Here is a 14,853-nt window from a genome sequence, read left to right as displayed (position 1 = left end):
CTGGAAAAGTATTTGTATACTGATGGATTAAAATAAGATACAATTTGTAAAAGATTCACCTACACCCTGTGTATTGCAGGGGCACTCATCTTGGCATGATATGGCTGTGTGATGGTTTACGTGTCACACATGTTACACAATTGTTGGGTTTTCTTCTTCCTTCTACCTCACATTCTTATGCTCACCTTGCTGTAAAGCTCAAAAGTGTTCCTGAGAACCTTTTGATGAGTGCAGAAAGGGATGAATGAGGTTACCTCTGCCTTTCCTGGGTCACTAGACACTAAAACAAGCCCCCCAATCTACGATTGGAAGGTTTATGTAGTGATAGTGGAGGTGTATCAAAAGATGGCCTACTTTGAGCAGGTGGCTTGAGGGGTATGGTGATGTAGCTGATTTGTAAGTGTTGTAATGAGGTTGTAATTTATGTGTAAGGGTGTAAAACCACAATATAGAGTGGGGCTAATACTGTAGAGTGAGCAAGTATTGTACTGTTATAAGCTGAGTGCAAGTAGTTTGCTGAGAGAAATTACAACTGGGGGGAGGAGAGCTTCCTTAAATAGAAAAGAGTGAGACATTTTAGCTCCAGGGGAACAAGAGAATGAGGGGTTTTAGCTGCCCTGAAAGCTACAATGAGTTATTTTGGCTGGTGATTGACAGGTCACATGAAGTCATGATGTCATATGAGGGAATTTGCCTAGTGAGAAATAGGAGGTGAGATGTTTTAGCTGGCCTGGCATGTCAAATGATGTCATCTGCAAGCTGCATGAGGGGTTTTTGCTATCTTGACACCTTCATGATGACATCTGTCAACTGTCAGACTGCAGCCCCTATTACACTAGTCTGCATGCACCTGCATAAGACTGCATGACACTGCATGACATGTGCATAGCACAATGAAATGAGTGCAGCTGATGAGGTAAAGGATATGTGAAGGGTAGACAAACTGTCAGGGTGGTCCATGTAACGTATTACATGTCCTGGGTAAGTGTGGTTCATGTAACGGATTACATGACCTGAGTATGGTGTTTTGTGTGTATGTAACTGAATGATGGTGTCTTGAAGGGGTTGTATCTTCTGATCCAGAGGGGTGTAAGGGGTGTTTTCCATGGTGTCCTGTGTAGTTTTGGCCCTAGAGTCCAGTGGTGCCGCCATATTGGTTGATTTGATAGTGTACATATGAGAAAAAAGGAAATTTTGAAATGGGCTAGATGGGTAACCATAAAGCATACCACATCACCCATCTGTTTAGCTTTTATATGTGGTCATGCATCTTTTCTTACTGATCATGTTGAATTTGATCCCTGCTCAGATTAGACTGATTGCTTTCCTTTATACTGCTTATTTGTTGTGTGCACTCCTTCTCTGACTGTGACAGATAGTGAACATCTTGTGATATCTTCCCTCAGATTCTATTGTGTTCCATTTACTTTCTCCTCTTATTCATTTTCACTCACACCCAAGTTGATGCATTGTACTTGTCTATATACAGCAATCAACCCATCTGTTCACCTCTATTTTTCTCTGCGCCATCATCAAGCCACATCTGGTGAGCTTCTCACTGCCCTCTTTCTCAAGCCTCCCGGCTCATCTATTTGCCTCTGTCTTGGTATTTGTGTTCTGATTCAAATCCCAACAACAATGTTTCACACAAACCTGCACACATTATATGTTTGTGTGACAGATGGCCCCTCAGCCAATGCAAGCCAAAGCCAAACCACAGTACCAGAGCAACATCAGACCTCCCACAGTCTTACTACACTCCATCCTAAGTTTTAACTATGTGTAACAGAAACAATTTAAGAAGATTTGGAAGCTTTTTGGTGTGCACCCTGAAAATAAATACAAAACATCTTCAGAGAAACCTACTGGGCATGGGCTTACAAAGCAGTCAAAAATCATGATCATCAAAAATGAGGAAATTTGGTAAATATTTAGGATCAAGTATACCTTATAATTCAATTGGCCTTGTTTTCAGCATAGGTATGGTTTGCATTTTACACATACATTACACAATACATCTAGTATTGTTCCAGGTATTATCAGGTTATGTTGTGGCAGATGTAAAATTGCCTTCCAACCAGCATCTAACTGAAGTCCAACCAAATATATGACTGATTTCAACAATGTCACTTGCACACAAGTTTTGAGCAAAATCCCCTGGTGACAAGTACTGAAAAATCCTCCAGAGCAGAGATTCAATTTCCTCAGTTCAGAATTGACCAAGCCCGTTAATCTTAAATCCTTCAATACCATCACATACTACAACCAGGACTTTCTTAATTCCTTTCCTTTCTGTTATCATCACTCTCCTCCACCAAACCTTGCCAATACCAAGTAATTCTGAGCTCTCTGTTATGAGCTGTACACGCGCTCACTAGGCCTGGGACATGTTGTATCTATCACTTGTCACCTCTTCCTCCCATTAGGGGAAGCCAGGGAGAGATTCTCACACTCTCCCCATCTAGCAATCTACATATTTTGAAGTCTCACCTATAGACGCTGTGGTGTTCAGACAGGTACATGCAGCAGAATGATTGATTTGGCACAGGAATAGTGGACTGGCACTCAAGAAATTTCAGGATTGATATCTCAAGCTCTGCCTCAGCCAACAATATTCAAGGTTTGGACTCCGCCTCCGCTGATTCAGGTTCAGTCTCATTACATTCTTTTGGCTATGGTTCTTCTTGTTTTCTTTCCCTGGTTATGTTTTGCTTATTCTTTCTCACTCAATTAAATGCTTCTCATGTTTCTCTGATTTGCAGACTACCTCCACTTTGGGAGTTCCATTCTCTTGCTGTTGTTTGGTTGTGGAATGTTGCACGGTGTGGTGAGCCTCATCAAAACACTGTGAAAAAAACTCAAAAAACTTCTGCCAGTTGACATGCAGTATTACAAAGTTGCCTTTGTAATATTTAGGGCAACCAACCACGTAGGAAAACAATGCGGAGCTCAGGACAGAGTCAACCTATAGAGCGCCAGGGTATTACCAAAGACACAGGATCCAGGAGCCTCAACCTCAAAAACTCCAGCATCACCAAATACAGAAATGCATCAAACATCAATCTGCATTGGTCAACAACTCAACACCACTTTTCTTATCTCTCAGTTTCACAATAATGCACCTACTTTAAGTATCTGTCTCATCTTCATGCACCTCATTGCTTTTGTGCATTTCTCTTACACTTCTCCTTGATCAAAGTTTTTCACTTTTTCATATTTCTCACAACCACAAGTCAATCACCTGTCAGATTGTCTATATAAACTGCCACTGCAAAAAAAACTGTGTCAACTGTGAGCAGTTGACATGTGGTAACTCTGAGGAAGCTTGTGGTGTTACACCAGCCTTACTCAAGGTTTGACTCAACCCAAGCTTTAATGCACAGTCACTGTGCACCTTGCAAAGTGACTGTGCCAACAAAGACACTTGTGCATTCAGGTGGAGTTACAATGGCAGCTTGGCTTGAGTTCTCTGCATGTCAACTGAAAGCAGTTGACCAAGTTTTTTTTGCAGTGTGCCCCTTTTTTCCACACTTTTTTCCCCCATCAGCTCATCAGACAATAGTTTTTCAATATTTATATAGTCTCATATTTACCCTTATATTCAATTGAAGTAACCATTCTGCCTTGACAAGTATATCTCCTTACCTGTGCTACATCCAGTAACCATTCTGCATGAGAGCATTATTCACTTCACCATTTTATCACTTTACCCCGATAGCATCATGATCTTCTGTGCCACAACTTTTCTTGAGTTTTATTACTCTATTGGTGTCTTCTAATCTTTAGAATTTCACCCGGAGGGCAGCCTTTGCACACACCCATCCCCTCCACAGCTATCTCTATCCCACAGAGTAGTCCCCACAGCGGTGGTTGTGTTGGTTGTTTTCCAATGGTTGTTGTTGTCTTTGCAACAGACATGTGTTGGACACAAGGGTCAGGCGCACACTGATCATCCTATACTATAGTTCAGGCTCCGCCTGAGCTTGGGCAAGTCCCCCATGCAATTTCCATCCACAAGGAGGATACCATCACTTTTTGATCATCATTGATCCTGATCCTGTTTCTTTTTCAATTTATTATTTTTCTGAGTTCCACTGAGTTAGTTTTTGAGCATATTGCCAGATTCCTTTCCGCATCTCTGACCTCCGATTCCACAATCTTGATAGTTTTGAACCTTGTGCATCCCTTCTGCGCCTCTCCAACACTGTTTGTTGGAACCTTTTTCTCTGATTCTACACCTCCGCCAAGGGTATCCATTCCCTTCGTCTCTCAAACAAATCCACCCCCACGCCGCTTGCTATCACTGTTTTTGATCATTTTCCGCTTGTAATTTTACGGACCTCCACAAGGGCAGCTCCATAGCACTTTCCCCTCACCACCCTGCCTACAGTCTGACACCGTAGGAGCTCCATAACACGGAACTTCTCTCCCAACGATGATCATAACACTCTCCCCTCATCTTAGGAGTAATTAGACTTTGGTTGCAGAGTCCAACCAGCCCCTCCAGACAGACGTGTGGCTTTTCTCTTCCTTCTAAGAAAGCGGAGTTGAGTTCCAACCCGGGGTGGTTGTGATTGGCGGTTAGTCAGCTGTTACCCATTAAAGTTTCATTCAAGGCGCCGACCTTCAGAGACGCGCCCTGACAGCGCAAAAATGGTGGGAATAAAGTGTTGGAGCACTGCATTATTTTATAGCAGAAGGGCGGCGTTTTACGCTGCACTTTTGCTTTTTCAACGGGGAAAAAAGCACCTGTGAGCTAAATTTAGCCGTAGCGCAGCGTGTTATGGCTGCGCTACAGCTTTTTGGGAGGGGCACGATGACGAAGGTACCCGCTGCGCTGCGCTATAACGGGCGCTTCTTATAGCTCAGCGTACTAGCCTTTCGCCACTGGCACTCAGACCATGATGAACTGAGTCCGACTCTCTTGTCAATATTCGAAGCTGAATACTGCTGAGAGAAGGGCAAAATAATGCGTCATTCCAATTCGCTTCACCCTCCGGCACCTAAAGATTAGAATGGTATCCAACAAAAATCTATGCATCAACTGCTATCACCCGACCTCACTTTCCCCTGAGACGGAAATTACGCGCAAAAATAATTTCTCTCCGAGAGTGCAACTGGGACACATTAATCCAAATAATGGATGTTTAGCCAAATATACGGGGACATAGAGCAAAGTGTCGATGTTCTGTTGCACTGCTGAGCACGTACAAGCACATATTATGTGTGGTGCAGTGTCTACTTATTGTTGGACTGGGGCTCTAGGAGAGCTAACAAAATTAATGGCTCCACTTTACCGTTATCTTGCCTGACTGAAGTGGTTTCTCTCACTCTCAGACTCTCAGTCGTCGTCGCTTGGGTCTAGGCGTACGAGTACCACCTGATCTGAAGGTATAAATAATACTCCAGTGGGGCTTGAAACATTTTTTCCCCATCCAAGTCGCCCACTTCCCTACAACTCCCACAAACAATATACCTCGCATACCTATTCAACTCCATTCGCTTGCAAGAACCCCTCTTTTTCCCCTCACAACAACACTATACCACAATAATAAAATGGGCGAAGTGAGCAAGGGCTCTGCTAGATTTAAAGATTCTCAATAACGCTGGGTTGGAAATTGATTAGTTTTTTGTTAACATTTCTTCCTCCGCCCAAACAAATTTCGCCTACATAGGTTATCGACTTGTTACAGTTTTGTGGGCTGATAGAACTCGACGACGGCGGAACTTTGGTGGAAGAGGTCATAAGTATTTACCTGGAACACTCGGCTGAGTCAATCAATCAAATGAAGGAGTTCTTGTACGTTTTGCTCCAAACTGCTCAACTTTTCACGCTTCTTGCATGGCTTCAAGCCACGTACTTGATTATCGATCGTGTATAGAGGGAGATCAATAAGCCAGCGGGGAGCCCAATGCTGACTAGTTCGTCATTGTCGAACCCATCTTTCTAAGGGAACAAAATGATTATCTCAACTTAGGGCAAGAAGCGCTAAGACTGCGAAACTCGGTAAGTCAAAAACCCAGCAAAAGCAATCGAAGGGCTCTCGTTCTTATGACTGATTGACTTTTGATGTTTAATACGACTTCAAGGCATGCGCAATGGGGGCCATCCAAGTAGATGCACTGTGTGATCAAGTGCATGTCCAGTGCAGGTTGGGGCCGACGAGTTGTAACGATGGGCACGGCCAACTCGAGCAAAAGATTAGGCGTCTCGAACAAGAGAACAGACGCGCTCAACTCTGGATGATGGAATACCTAGAGCTCCGGCACTGACCATCTCAATCAGACATGAAGGTTTCTCCAAAAAGTTACAATTTCTCATCTTAGAGCCTTGGACAATTCTGTGCTTGTATTAGATGAATGTCCTTTTCTATGTGTAATTTTGCCTCGTGATGTAGCCTTCTTAGAAAATATGTTTCTTGGATTTATGCCCATGTACCACCGGATACGAAGTTTAAAAGGAGAAATATAGCTTTGCTAGAGTAGCTTGGAAGGGTGGTCCAAAAACTCGGGCGTTTTTTGTAGGTTGTCGTGGAAATTCTTTGACGCGAAGTAGGATATAAACCTGTATATACCTGGACGGAGTACCAGTTACACCATTTGAGGGAAAATCGAGCGTCTCACATGGCCAGGTCTACGTAGAGTTTCATTCATATAGAGTTTTAATCGTGCTATTAAGGTAAGGCGCATTAAACATCGGAAGGAATAATGATGAGTATAAATAACTGGGGAAGAAAAGAAAGCAGCAGCCTTGATAAGAGACTGTGGCGAGGCTGAGAGGTCAAACACCACACACGCTGTGAGTTGAGCTGTGCAGTGTGAGTGCGATAAAGAAAACCCTGCCTCCTTGAGCCTGAGGGCATGGAGCTTGCGTAGCTTGGTTGTGTTAATTTTTAAGTTGACGGGAAGTCCTCCAATCAACCCGAGTTTTCTTGACCCGGGGCTCGCCCGGGCATGGGATTGCCAGCCGGGTTAAGTTGCCAGAAATCAGCAATTTAACCCGACGAATGCGAGTGCTCGCAAGCTTGCTGTGAACAGAGATGAGGAGTGAGTAGAAGGACTAGAAGCTTTGAGCTCAAATTGTTCCTCCAACAGTTGCGCAGGCCACAATCAGTTCATCATCCATCAATGGTCAACAAGGCAAAATTAAGACTGCAGCTGGTACGATGAAAATATCACGCCCATCCATTCCTCAGGCTGACCATCTTTGGGGACTGGTTTGAAAAGGCGATAGCGATCGCGAAAGCTGTTGGCTCCGACGTGGAAATCGATGGTGCGGAGCAGATTTTGTCTTCGAGGCCTAATGGCTGGTACAAGATAACCGAAAAGATTTCTAAATAGATATGTATGTCTTGGGAATAATCTAGGATGCCTGGATCGACTGAGAAGTCGCAACCTCTTCAACTCAGCGACCGAGAAGTCCTCTATGAGCAAGGAGAATAGCATTCACTCACCCACGGCAAAATCTACAAGCACCGGACCAAATATTCCTGGGTCACATTCCGTTTTTGTGGAAATCGAAACAAATCAGAATACCGTCGTCACCGAATCTCAACCGCAGCTCAAAGTTACGAGTACCATCGATCAGTCCGAAAACACCATTGGTAATTGTGAGAAAAATGCGGGCAATGATGAAGTGGACGTTGTAGATAGAGCAAGCCCAACGTGGGTAGCTGAGAATAGGCATCTAAAGCAGGTGAACGAGCTCCAACGGCGAGGCATGTCGTTTTTTTTCACTGTACGGCTGGTCACCTCCCAGCTGACCATGCTCTTTGCCTGCGCGAACCAGAAATCATTAAACTGAGACACGAGCTTGCCGAGAGATGGGGTGGCTCGAGAAGTAGCATTGAAGCGGAAGTCGAATCGAGTCTTGTTCAGAAACGACCTCAATCTATGATCGAGATGACTGTGGACCAGGAGAAGAAAAAGCAAAAGAAAGGACCTGGAAAGGCGAAGAAAACGGTACGGTTTGATGAGCCGCAGAAAGCGCCATCGACTCTCGGCATACCTTCCCAAGTTCCAAGTGACAAGATCTCTTCTTCAGCCGGAAACTCAACCTTCGACACCTTGAGCAGGATTATCCGACTCAATCAGCTTCTCCGTTCTTCAAACTCAGAACCTCCACCTAAAATTCAGATAGACTTACTAACCCTAGAAGCTATCAAGGAAGCCGCTGTGGGTTTGTTGACTACGCTGCATCAATCGATACACGAAACGAGCCGGCAGGTGTTTGAGAAGCGCAGATTAACAGCTTCGACGATCCCTCGAGCGACTCATTTAATCACTCAGTCGATCAGCTCGGCACTCAGCCCTCTCTTTCTTCCAGAACATTTCTCAATGCTAAGCTCGGGTAAGACTGAAGCAATTAGGGCCAAGTGGAGCCAATCGACTTTGCCGTTCATCTACCAAAACGTTGAGTAGTTTATCTTATTTCTTAGCATTCGAACTGCAGCGCTCGGCATTAATGTCTCTTGCAAACTGATCACCCGGGCGCGGGACACTGCCTCGGGCAGTGTCACGTAGGCACAAAGCCAACCAAACCAAATTAAGTTTGTTTGTACGAAGGATTCACAGCTAATTGCGGCCCCATGTCTTTTATTGGCGTTGCTTAGGTTGAGGCACTCTTTGAAAAAATGATATCAACTATGTTACTTTGCTGCCAGAGGTTAGAAGAGTACTTCCGGGACGACCGCCGCTCGAAAACAGTTAGCTTTGAGGCGGATAACATGATAGTCCTGCGGGAAGAACTGCAAAACACGGCGAACGATGTAATCAGACAATCTTGTGGATGGACCGGCGATTTCCAATTCAGTATCATCAAAAACTTGCTCGGTAAGATGCAGAGCATCTATTTCACCTCTGGCCACAAACCTCAAGATTTGGAAGCGCTTGGCATCTTGGCCGAATTGCTGGAGAGCATCTCCAACAATCTGTCTCAGTCGACCGTAGCAGAGACCAATCTGGTCGAGATCCGAGCAATAATTGGCAAGATTGTCTGCAATCAACACTACGGAATAGGCCACAGTCACTCTCCGATCATCGACAGAAAGTTTGATCGTATTTTGATGCAGTTTTGGGTGTTGTAAATGATCTTTCTCTTGAAGTTAAATACTACCTCTTATTCCCCGGTTCAATTATGCACACACCTGGTGAAATTTTCCCTGGGATGAAAAGTCGCTGTTTTTCTAATCTCAGCCGGGTTATGGCTTGCTGAGCGGTGCCAGGAAGCCAGCGGTCGGTGTTGCCTCTTCGCGAGGGATTTGTTAGGGCTTCCATTTGTCGTACTTCAGAGCTATGTTCCTGAAATCACAAGTACGCCGCGCGTAATGTTAAGTTGCTCGCGTCACAATCGCTAATAGTGAAATGAAAGAGAATGCTCGTTTGCTAGCTCCGGGGCCCCAAAGGGAGTCAAGAGTGGCACAATCCGCACTCAAGAAATAACTCATTAATTTATATGAAGGAATGGAATGGGGTAACAGTAAAGTAGCGGGTGCGTGAGTTTTACAAGACTTATTTTACAAGGCATAACCCTTGTAAAAGTGGTCCTTTGTAATTTTATTACATGCACAGGACAAAACATATTTTTCCAAGGGATTTGGACTTTTCTTAGCCCATGTAAATAATTCATTGTGAAACATGCGGTGGAAAAATACTGTGTACAGGGGTATTGCGTATTATTACAAAGTATGTTTTACAAACTTTGTAATAACACCTATGTATTTTCAATATTTGAACTTGAAACTGTATTTTTACGCGGTACAGAATACAAGGCTTGTTTGATTCCGCTGGAAAAATTTATCACCGCAAGGTCAAACAACAATTTTACATGCCTCAACGCCTCGGTTCCGTAGGATGCCCCCCTATTTGTAAGTTTGTTGTTTGGAGTCCCGCCCCCCTCACCGTTCCCTCCATCCGCTAATTTTCTCTCAGCACATTCTGCTTTAGCCGATCTCCGTGAGCTGGTGAGATTACATTGAACACGTCAGCCAGAAGCCATGACCTTGAGGATTTATCCCATCCCTCTCCCATACACCCCAATAACGAGCCAATCAATGGCTAAAAAAATTCTTTGCCGCTACCGGAAACAAAGAGACTCGTCCACCTCCGAAACCACTGCTCTCAAACAGGTCCAAGTCTACGTTGACAGTGTCAGGTGACCGAGGTCAGTCTCTTGGCTCCAGGTACCTACGCCCCCTCTGATATTGGGCCTGATACCTTGTTGTCGTGTTCTGATTTTTTCTTGGCTATGTATTTGTGTAGGCTGGCGGACAAACACTGGTGTGGCTGGACCATCCCGAGGCCACTCCTTCTACCCCCGAGCTCGCCAAACCCTCACTCGTCACCGCACAAAAACCGCTGACAGGTCGGAGCAGCCGAGGACGCCAATTAGAGGAGACTGACCTCAAAGATAAGCTCAACCAAATTAGAGGAGACTGACCTCAAAGATCAGCTCAACCAGCTGTTCTTTATCTCTACACCTTCTGAGCAGCTTCATGTAGACATTCAGATCTTCGAACAGCCAGGCATCATCGTTATCAGGACCTTCATCCAACGCTGGGTCATCCAGTCCGTCACAGTAGGTCTTGTATCGTTCATAGGCTTGAGAGGCTTGTTGGATACGTTGGTAGGCTACCTTGTCGAGCTTAGGGCCCTCGGGGGATCTCAAGATGACCGCCATCAGATTGACATTTTCACTTTCTAAGGACAGCGAAGATGGGAGAAGTGAGTACAAGCAAGATGATCAGCGCGCGGAAGATTGGCTACTGACTGGCATCCTCTTCGCAAAGTTCCTGGATCTCTCGAGGTGCTTCGACAAACTTCTTGATTCGTTCACAAAGCCTATCATCAGCAATCTTCACTGCAACCTTCTCGGCATCTTCCTTGAATTCTTGAATCTCCTTGTACAGGCCACTGCGTGTTTCGAGTATCTCAGTGACATACTCAAAAGAAAGGAAAAATGTGTGTATTTTTTTTGGAGATAATCAACTGACAATGAGAACATCCGCTGGATGTTCTCATTGTCAGTTGAGCAAAGTGTTGGGACAGCGGTTCATGATCAGAGATGACCCCCGTTTGTAAGCGAGGAGACTTGGATACATTGGGCGAGTTGAGGATCAAAATGAAAGTCTTGAAGACTGCAAAGACTCCCATCTCCCGGCTATGGAAGCCGCCTCGGATCTCCTTTCTGGCTAAATGGCTCCTGCCACCTGTTCCTTGTCTGTTGACCGCTCTTGGTCCTCTCCTGTTTGGGTGCTGCTCTTCGCCTTGTACATATTTCATTCTCTTAACCACCGCTCTCAGCCTATATATATATAGGCTGAGAGCGGCCCTCTTGTAGAACCTACTACGACCTGCCTTGCAGAAGCTTGTCCGTTAGATTTCTCTTCAGACTTGGTCTTCTCGTATTGCAAGAGTCCCATTAGATGGGACTCATCACTTCTCTTTTGTATCTCTCTCACTAGCGACCTGCTGAACATCCTATTGTTCTCCTCCAACATAAAAAGGCCTCTGACTTGCTGCAATGGTATGAGAAATAAGTTTGCTCATACTTTCCCTGCTCTTGAAACCAGCGAGCATCACAACACTAACAATCCGCAACTGACAATCACATATTCAAACATTGAAGAGAAGAAATGTCCAAGCAAAGGAAAGCAAGCACGCAAGCAAGAGGACTATCAAGCCAAAAATCAAAGAGCAAAAGACGGACAAAGTCAAGGAAACCAGCGACCCAACACAGAAGACCATTGAGCCCAAATGCTTGGCCACTCAATCAAGCACCCACAAGGTTTCCCAGGGTTCCCAATGCTGAATACGTGTGGTGAGTCTCAAGACACACTGTTTTTGATGAGGCAGGCCGTCTAAACTTTCTTTTTTTTTGTCTTTTTGGGGGTGGCAAGTATCCTGTGTAAATAGTTGTTTGCCTCGTAAAATTCTCATTTTTGTCCACCAGATGTGAATTTTACAACCCTTGTGAATGCAAAAAAGGATCCCATGTAAATTAAACCTCAGAAATTTGAGATTATTGTGCCTCACGTACCTTTTTGCATGGGTTTTTTTTTGCAAGGCAAATCCTCGTGAGAAAATCACTTGTGAAATTATATTTCAGTCCCACAAGCCAAAAATTTACAAGGTATGTTTTACAATGGTTGTTTTACAAAGTAGGCAAAATTTGAAGAACCCTTGTAAAAGTACAATAAACCCGCAATGGAATGTAATTTTACAAGGGATCAGCTTTACAAGGCATAAGCCTTGCAAAAAAAGGGTTGTAAAATTCAACCCCCCCGTAAAGTAGATCTCCCCCCTGACATTGCACTACTGCTATCATGGATGCAGACTACCCTTGGCAGGTTTGGACTTGTGCAAAATCTGCCATACAATCGGATCTCAAGTGGTGCATCAAGCATATCACAATCGTTACTGGTCCCGGAGCTGCCGATTCTTACACAGTGACCTTCCCAGGCGAGTGAGCACAGGTGACAGAGGTATGTTGAGAGAACAAAGAGGGGAAGAAAGAATCCATCGAAAACAAAAGCTTTTCCGGTACATCTCCAAATGCTTGAATTCTGACGACGCATTCTGGCGGCGTCTTTTGTTTCCTTTGTCTTGCCACCTCCGAGCCGAGATCTGGAAAGCAAAAGCCAGCAATCAGTCAAAAGAAGTTCATGACCAAAAGCAACAAAGTCGACATACTCCAAGACTTGAGTACATGCCACGGCACAAACTACTTTCCCTCATTAATTTCTCTTGCCATCTCAATTTCCTTCCCCTGATCATAATACCAACATATTTCAATATGTTTTCACCACTCCCATCTCTTATCCAATCTACCTATGTGCTGACATTGCTCCAGGCTTTCTTGGGGCAGGAAAGTAATCTAGGCTGTTTTGCGGAATCTCTTACTCATTCAAACCATCTCCATCACCATCATCATCCCAACCACCACAGCCAAAACCACCACGGCCACGGGCACAGTCACCATAATCACCTCTACCCTCGGGATGATACAAATCATCATAACCCCCATCTCTTAGAAAGCTCGCTCAAGTTCTACGACCCTTCCGCAGATCACAAAAAAACCATCGGAAAAGGAGCGAATTACCAATTGGTCTTTCAATCCATCGGCAAAACGTTCTTTGATGAATGGGATTTCTTTTCAGAAGGTGAAGCACTAACACATGAACTAATTTCTCTTTATTTCCCTCCAGATCTGATTAAACCGCACTTTCCGCACCGCGGACTGTCATGGACAACAGCTGACTTTTTTCATCTTCAAAAAAACAGCTGATCCCACGCACGGGATGGTAGAATATCAAGCATCGGAAGCGGCATGGACGAAAGGATTAGTAATCCTCCAGCCAAGTTCGATGGACAAAAACTTCACCTCAGCCATCATGAAAGTAGACAATTATACTTACTTAGCCGATGGACAGCATCGAAATTCGATCCGATTGACGTCTAAGAAATCTTTCAAGTACGGCCTGGTAATTCTGGACGTAATGAAGATGCCTTTTGGGTGCTCGGCTTGGCCTGCTTGTACGCAAGATTAAATATTTATCATTCTGAATTTTCTAGATCATCACGTTGATCCTGATTTTCCGTTCATTGGTTCTTGTCATTCTGTTTGTGTTTTTTTTTGCTTGCGTTCGTATAGTTTGGACTGTTGGGGAGAACTGGCCCCACGGTGGCGAAATTGACATCGTGGAAGGTGTCAACATGGGCGTTATCAACCAGATGACACGTAAGATTTAATTTTGATGAACATGAAGAAACCCATTCTGCACCGTGTACATGAGCTCTGATCAAAGGTCATTGATTTTCCAGTTCATTCTGAACCCGGATGCAAAGTCAAAGACAAGATGACGAGAAGTGCCTCGGGAAAAGTTTTGCACACCGACTGCGACGCGACGGGCTCGGGTTCGTGTGAAGAATGTTGTTTGATGAGTGCATCAAGAAGACTGACCCAATCCTTATTTTTCGTCTCAGGCAACGTTGGATGCGGGGTGGCCGACCCATCGAGCGCTTCGTTAGGCAAAGCTTTCAATGACAACGGCGGCGGAGTATTCGCGATGGAGTGGACGGAATCTGGGATTTCTATCTGGCGGTTCAATCGGACCGAGATACCTGAAGATCTCGCCAAAGGAGAGAACCCACAACCTTCAAAGTGGAGTACCCCTCCGGTCGCTCACTGGGACCAAGAGGACTGCAGCAGTCTCAGTCGAGGCTTTTCTGAACATAAGATTGTCTTCGACATCGTAAGCACCTCATATATATTTATTTCCATCTCTTCACCTACCAATCTTCTAATCCTCATCACTTCCTGAATTGCACATAGACATTATGCGGCGATTGGGCCGGTGCTGCAGACGTGTTCAATGCAAATGGGTTGTGCTCAGGCAGTTGCTCCGCTGTCGTCAAGGATCCTTCCATTTTCAAAGATGCCTATTGGGTAAGTCATCCTTTTAAGTTTTATGCAATAGTTAATCGTGCTTGTGATTCCGGGTGATGCTAATCAACCCTCAAACTATGAATATTAAAATTTACATCCCATCCAGGAAGTAGCATCCGTGAAGCTATACCAATAAAGCACCGAATCACTATCATCGGCAACTGGCGGGTTTATTAAGAACATAGAGTCTGGCTCTCTTCAAGAGTTTGCATACTGGAACAAGTGTAGCCATTAATATGTACATACCATGTACCCACAAATCTTATTTGACTGTAGAAATACTTAATTTTAACCCTGGTTCTCTGTTGGATTGAACGCATGTCAAATGTCCAAGTGTTCAAAAGCTCGTGAGGAGAAAAGCATTTAGGCCAATGAAGTCGATTATGGATTCAACCAAGCTGAGGGCT

General features: G+C 44.5%; 4 protein-coding genes across 4 annotated transcripts; 3 read left to right on the top strand and 1 right to left on the bottom strand.

Moving 5' to 3' along the window:
* Positions 1–5,556: 5,556 nt before the first annotated feature.
* On the top strand, positions 5,557–6,273 carry PtA15_2A588 (uncharacterized protein; the record flags this gene model as incomplete). The annotated part of the gene is made up of 4 exons (XM_053166622.1): positions 5,557–5,565; positions 5,676–5,857; positions 5,953–6,007; positions 6,091–6,273. The coding sequence occupies 4 exons, from the start codon at positions 5,557–5,559 to the stop codon at positions 6,271–6,273; spliced, it is 429 nt and encodes a 142-aa protein (XP_053017826.1).
* Positions 6,274–7,128: 855 nt separating this feature from the next.
* Positions 7,129–9,086, top strand: PtA15_2A587 (uncharacterized protein; the record flags this gene model as incomplete). Its single annotated transcript, XM_053166621.1, has 5 exons — positions 7,129–7,161; positions 7,228–7,273; positions 7,368–7,604; positions 7,790–8,412; positions 8,664–9,086. 5 exons carry the CDS (start codon positions 7,129–7,131, stop codon positions 9,084–9,086), a joined length of 1,362 nt encoding a protein of 453 aa, XP_053017825.1.
* Positions 9,087–9,263: 177 nt separating this feature from the next.
* On the bottom strand, positions 9,264–11,002 carry PtA15_2A586 (uncharacterized protein; the record flags this gene model as incomplete). The annotated part of the gene is made up of 4 exons (XM_053166620.1): positions 9,264–9,292; positions 10,543–10,698; positions 10,769–10,911; positions 10,992–11,002. The coding sequence occupies 4 exons, from the start codon at positions 11,000–11,002 to the stop codon at positions 9,264–9,266; spliced, it is 339 nt and encodes a 112-aa protein (XP_053017824.1).
* A 1,791-nt stretch (positions 11,003–12,793) lies between these two features.
* Positions 12,794–14,582, top strand: PtA15_2A585 (uncharacterized protein; the record flags this gene model as incomplete). The annotated part of the gene is made up of 8 exons (XM_053166619.1): positions 12,794–12,869; positions 13,032–13,160; positions 13,282–13,533; positions 13,652–13,738; positions 13,822–13,914; positions 13,984–14,252; positions 14,333–14,446; positions 14,553–14,582. The coding sequence occupies 8 exons, from the start codon at positions 12,794–12,796 to the stop codon at positions 14,580–14,582; spliced, it is 1,050 nt and encodes a 349-aa protein (XP_053017823.1).
* Between the last annotated feature and the right edge of the window lie 271 nt (positions 14,583–14,853).

This window comes from Puccinia triticina, chromosome 2A (assembly GCF_026914185.1).
Source record: "Puccinia triticina chromosome 2A, complete sequence".
In the NCBI taxonomy this organism is placed as follows: domain Eukaryota; kingdom Fungi; phylum Basidiomycota; class Pucciniomycetes; order Pucciniales; family Pucciniaceae; genus Puccinia; species Puccinia triticina.
Note: the sequence above shows the minus strand (reverse complement) of the source record. Positions and strands in the feature narration are given on the sequence as shown.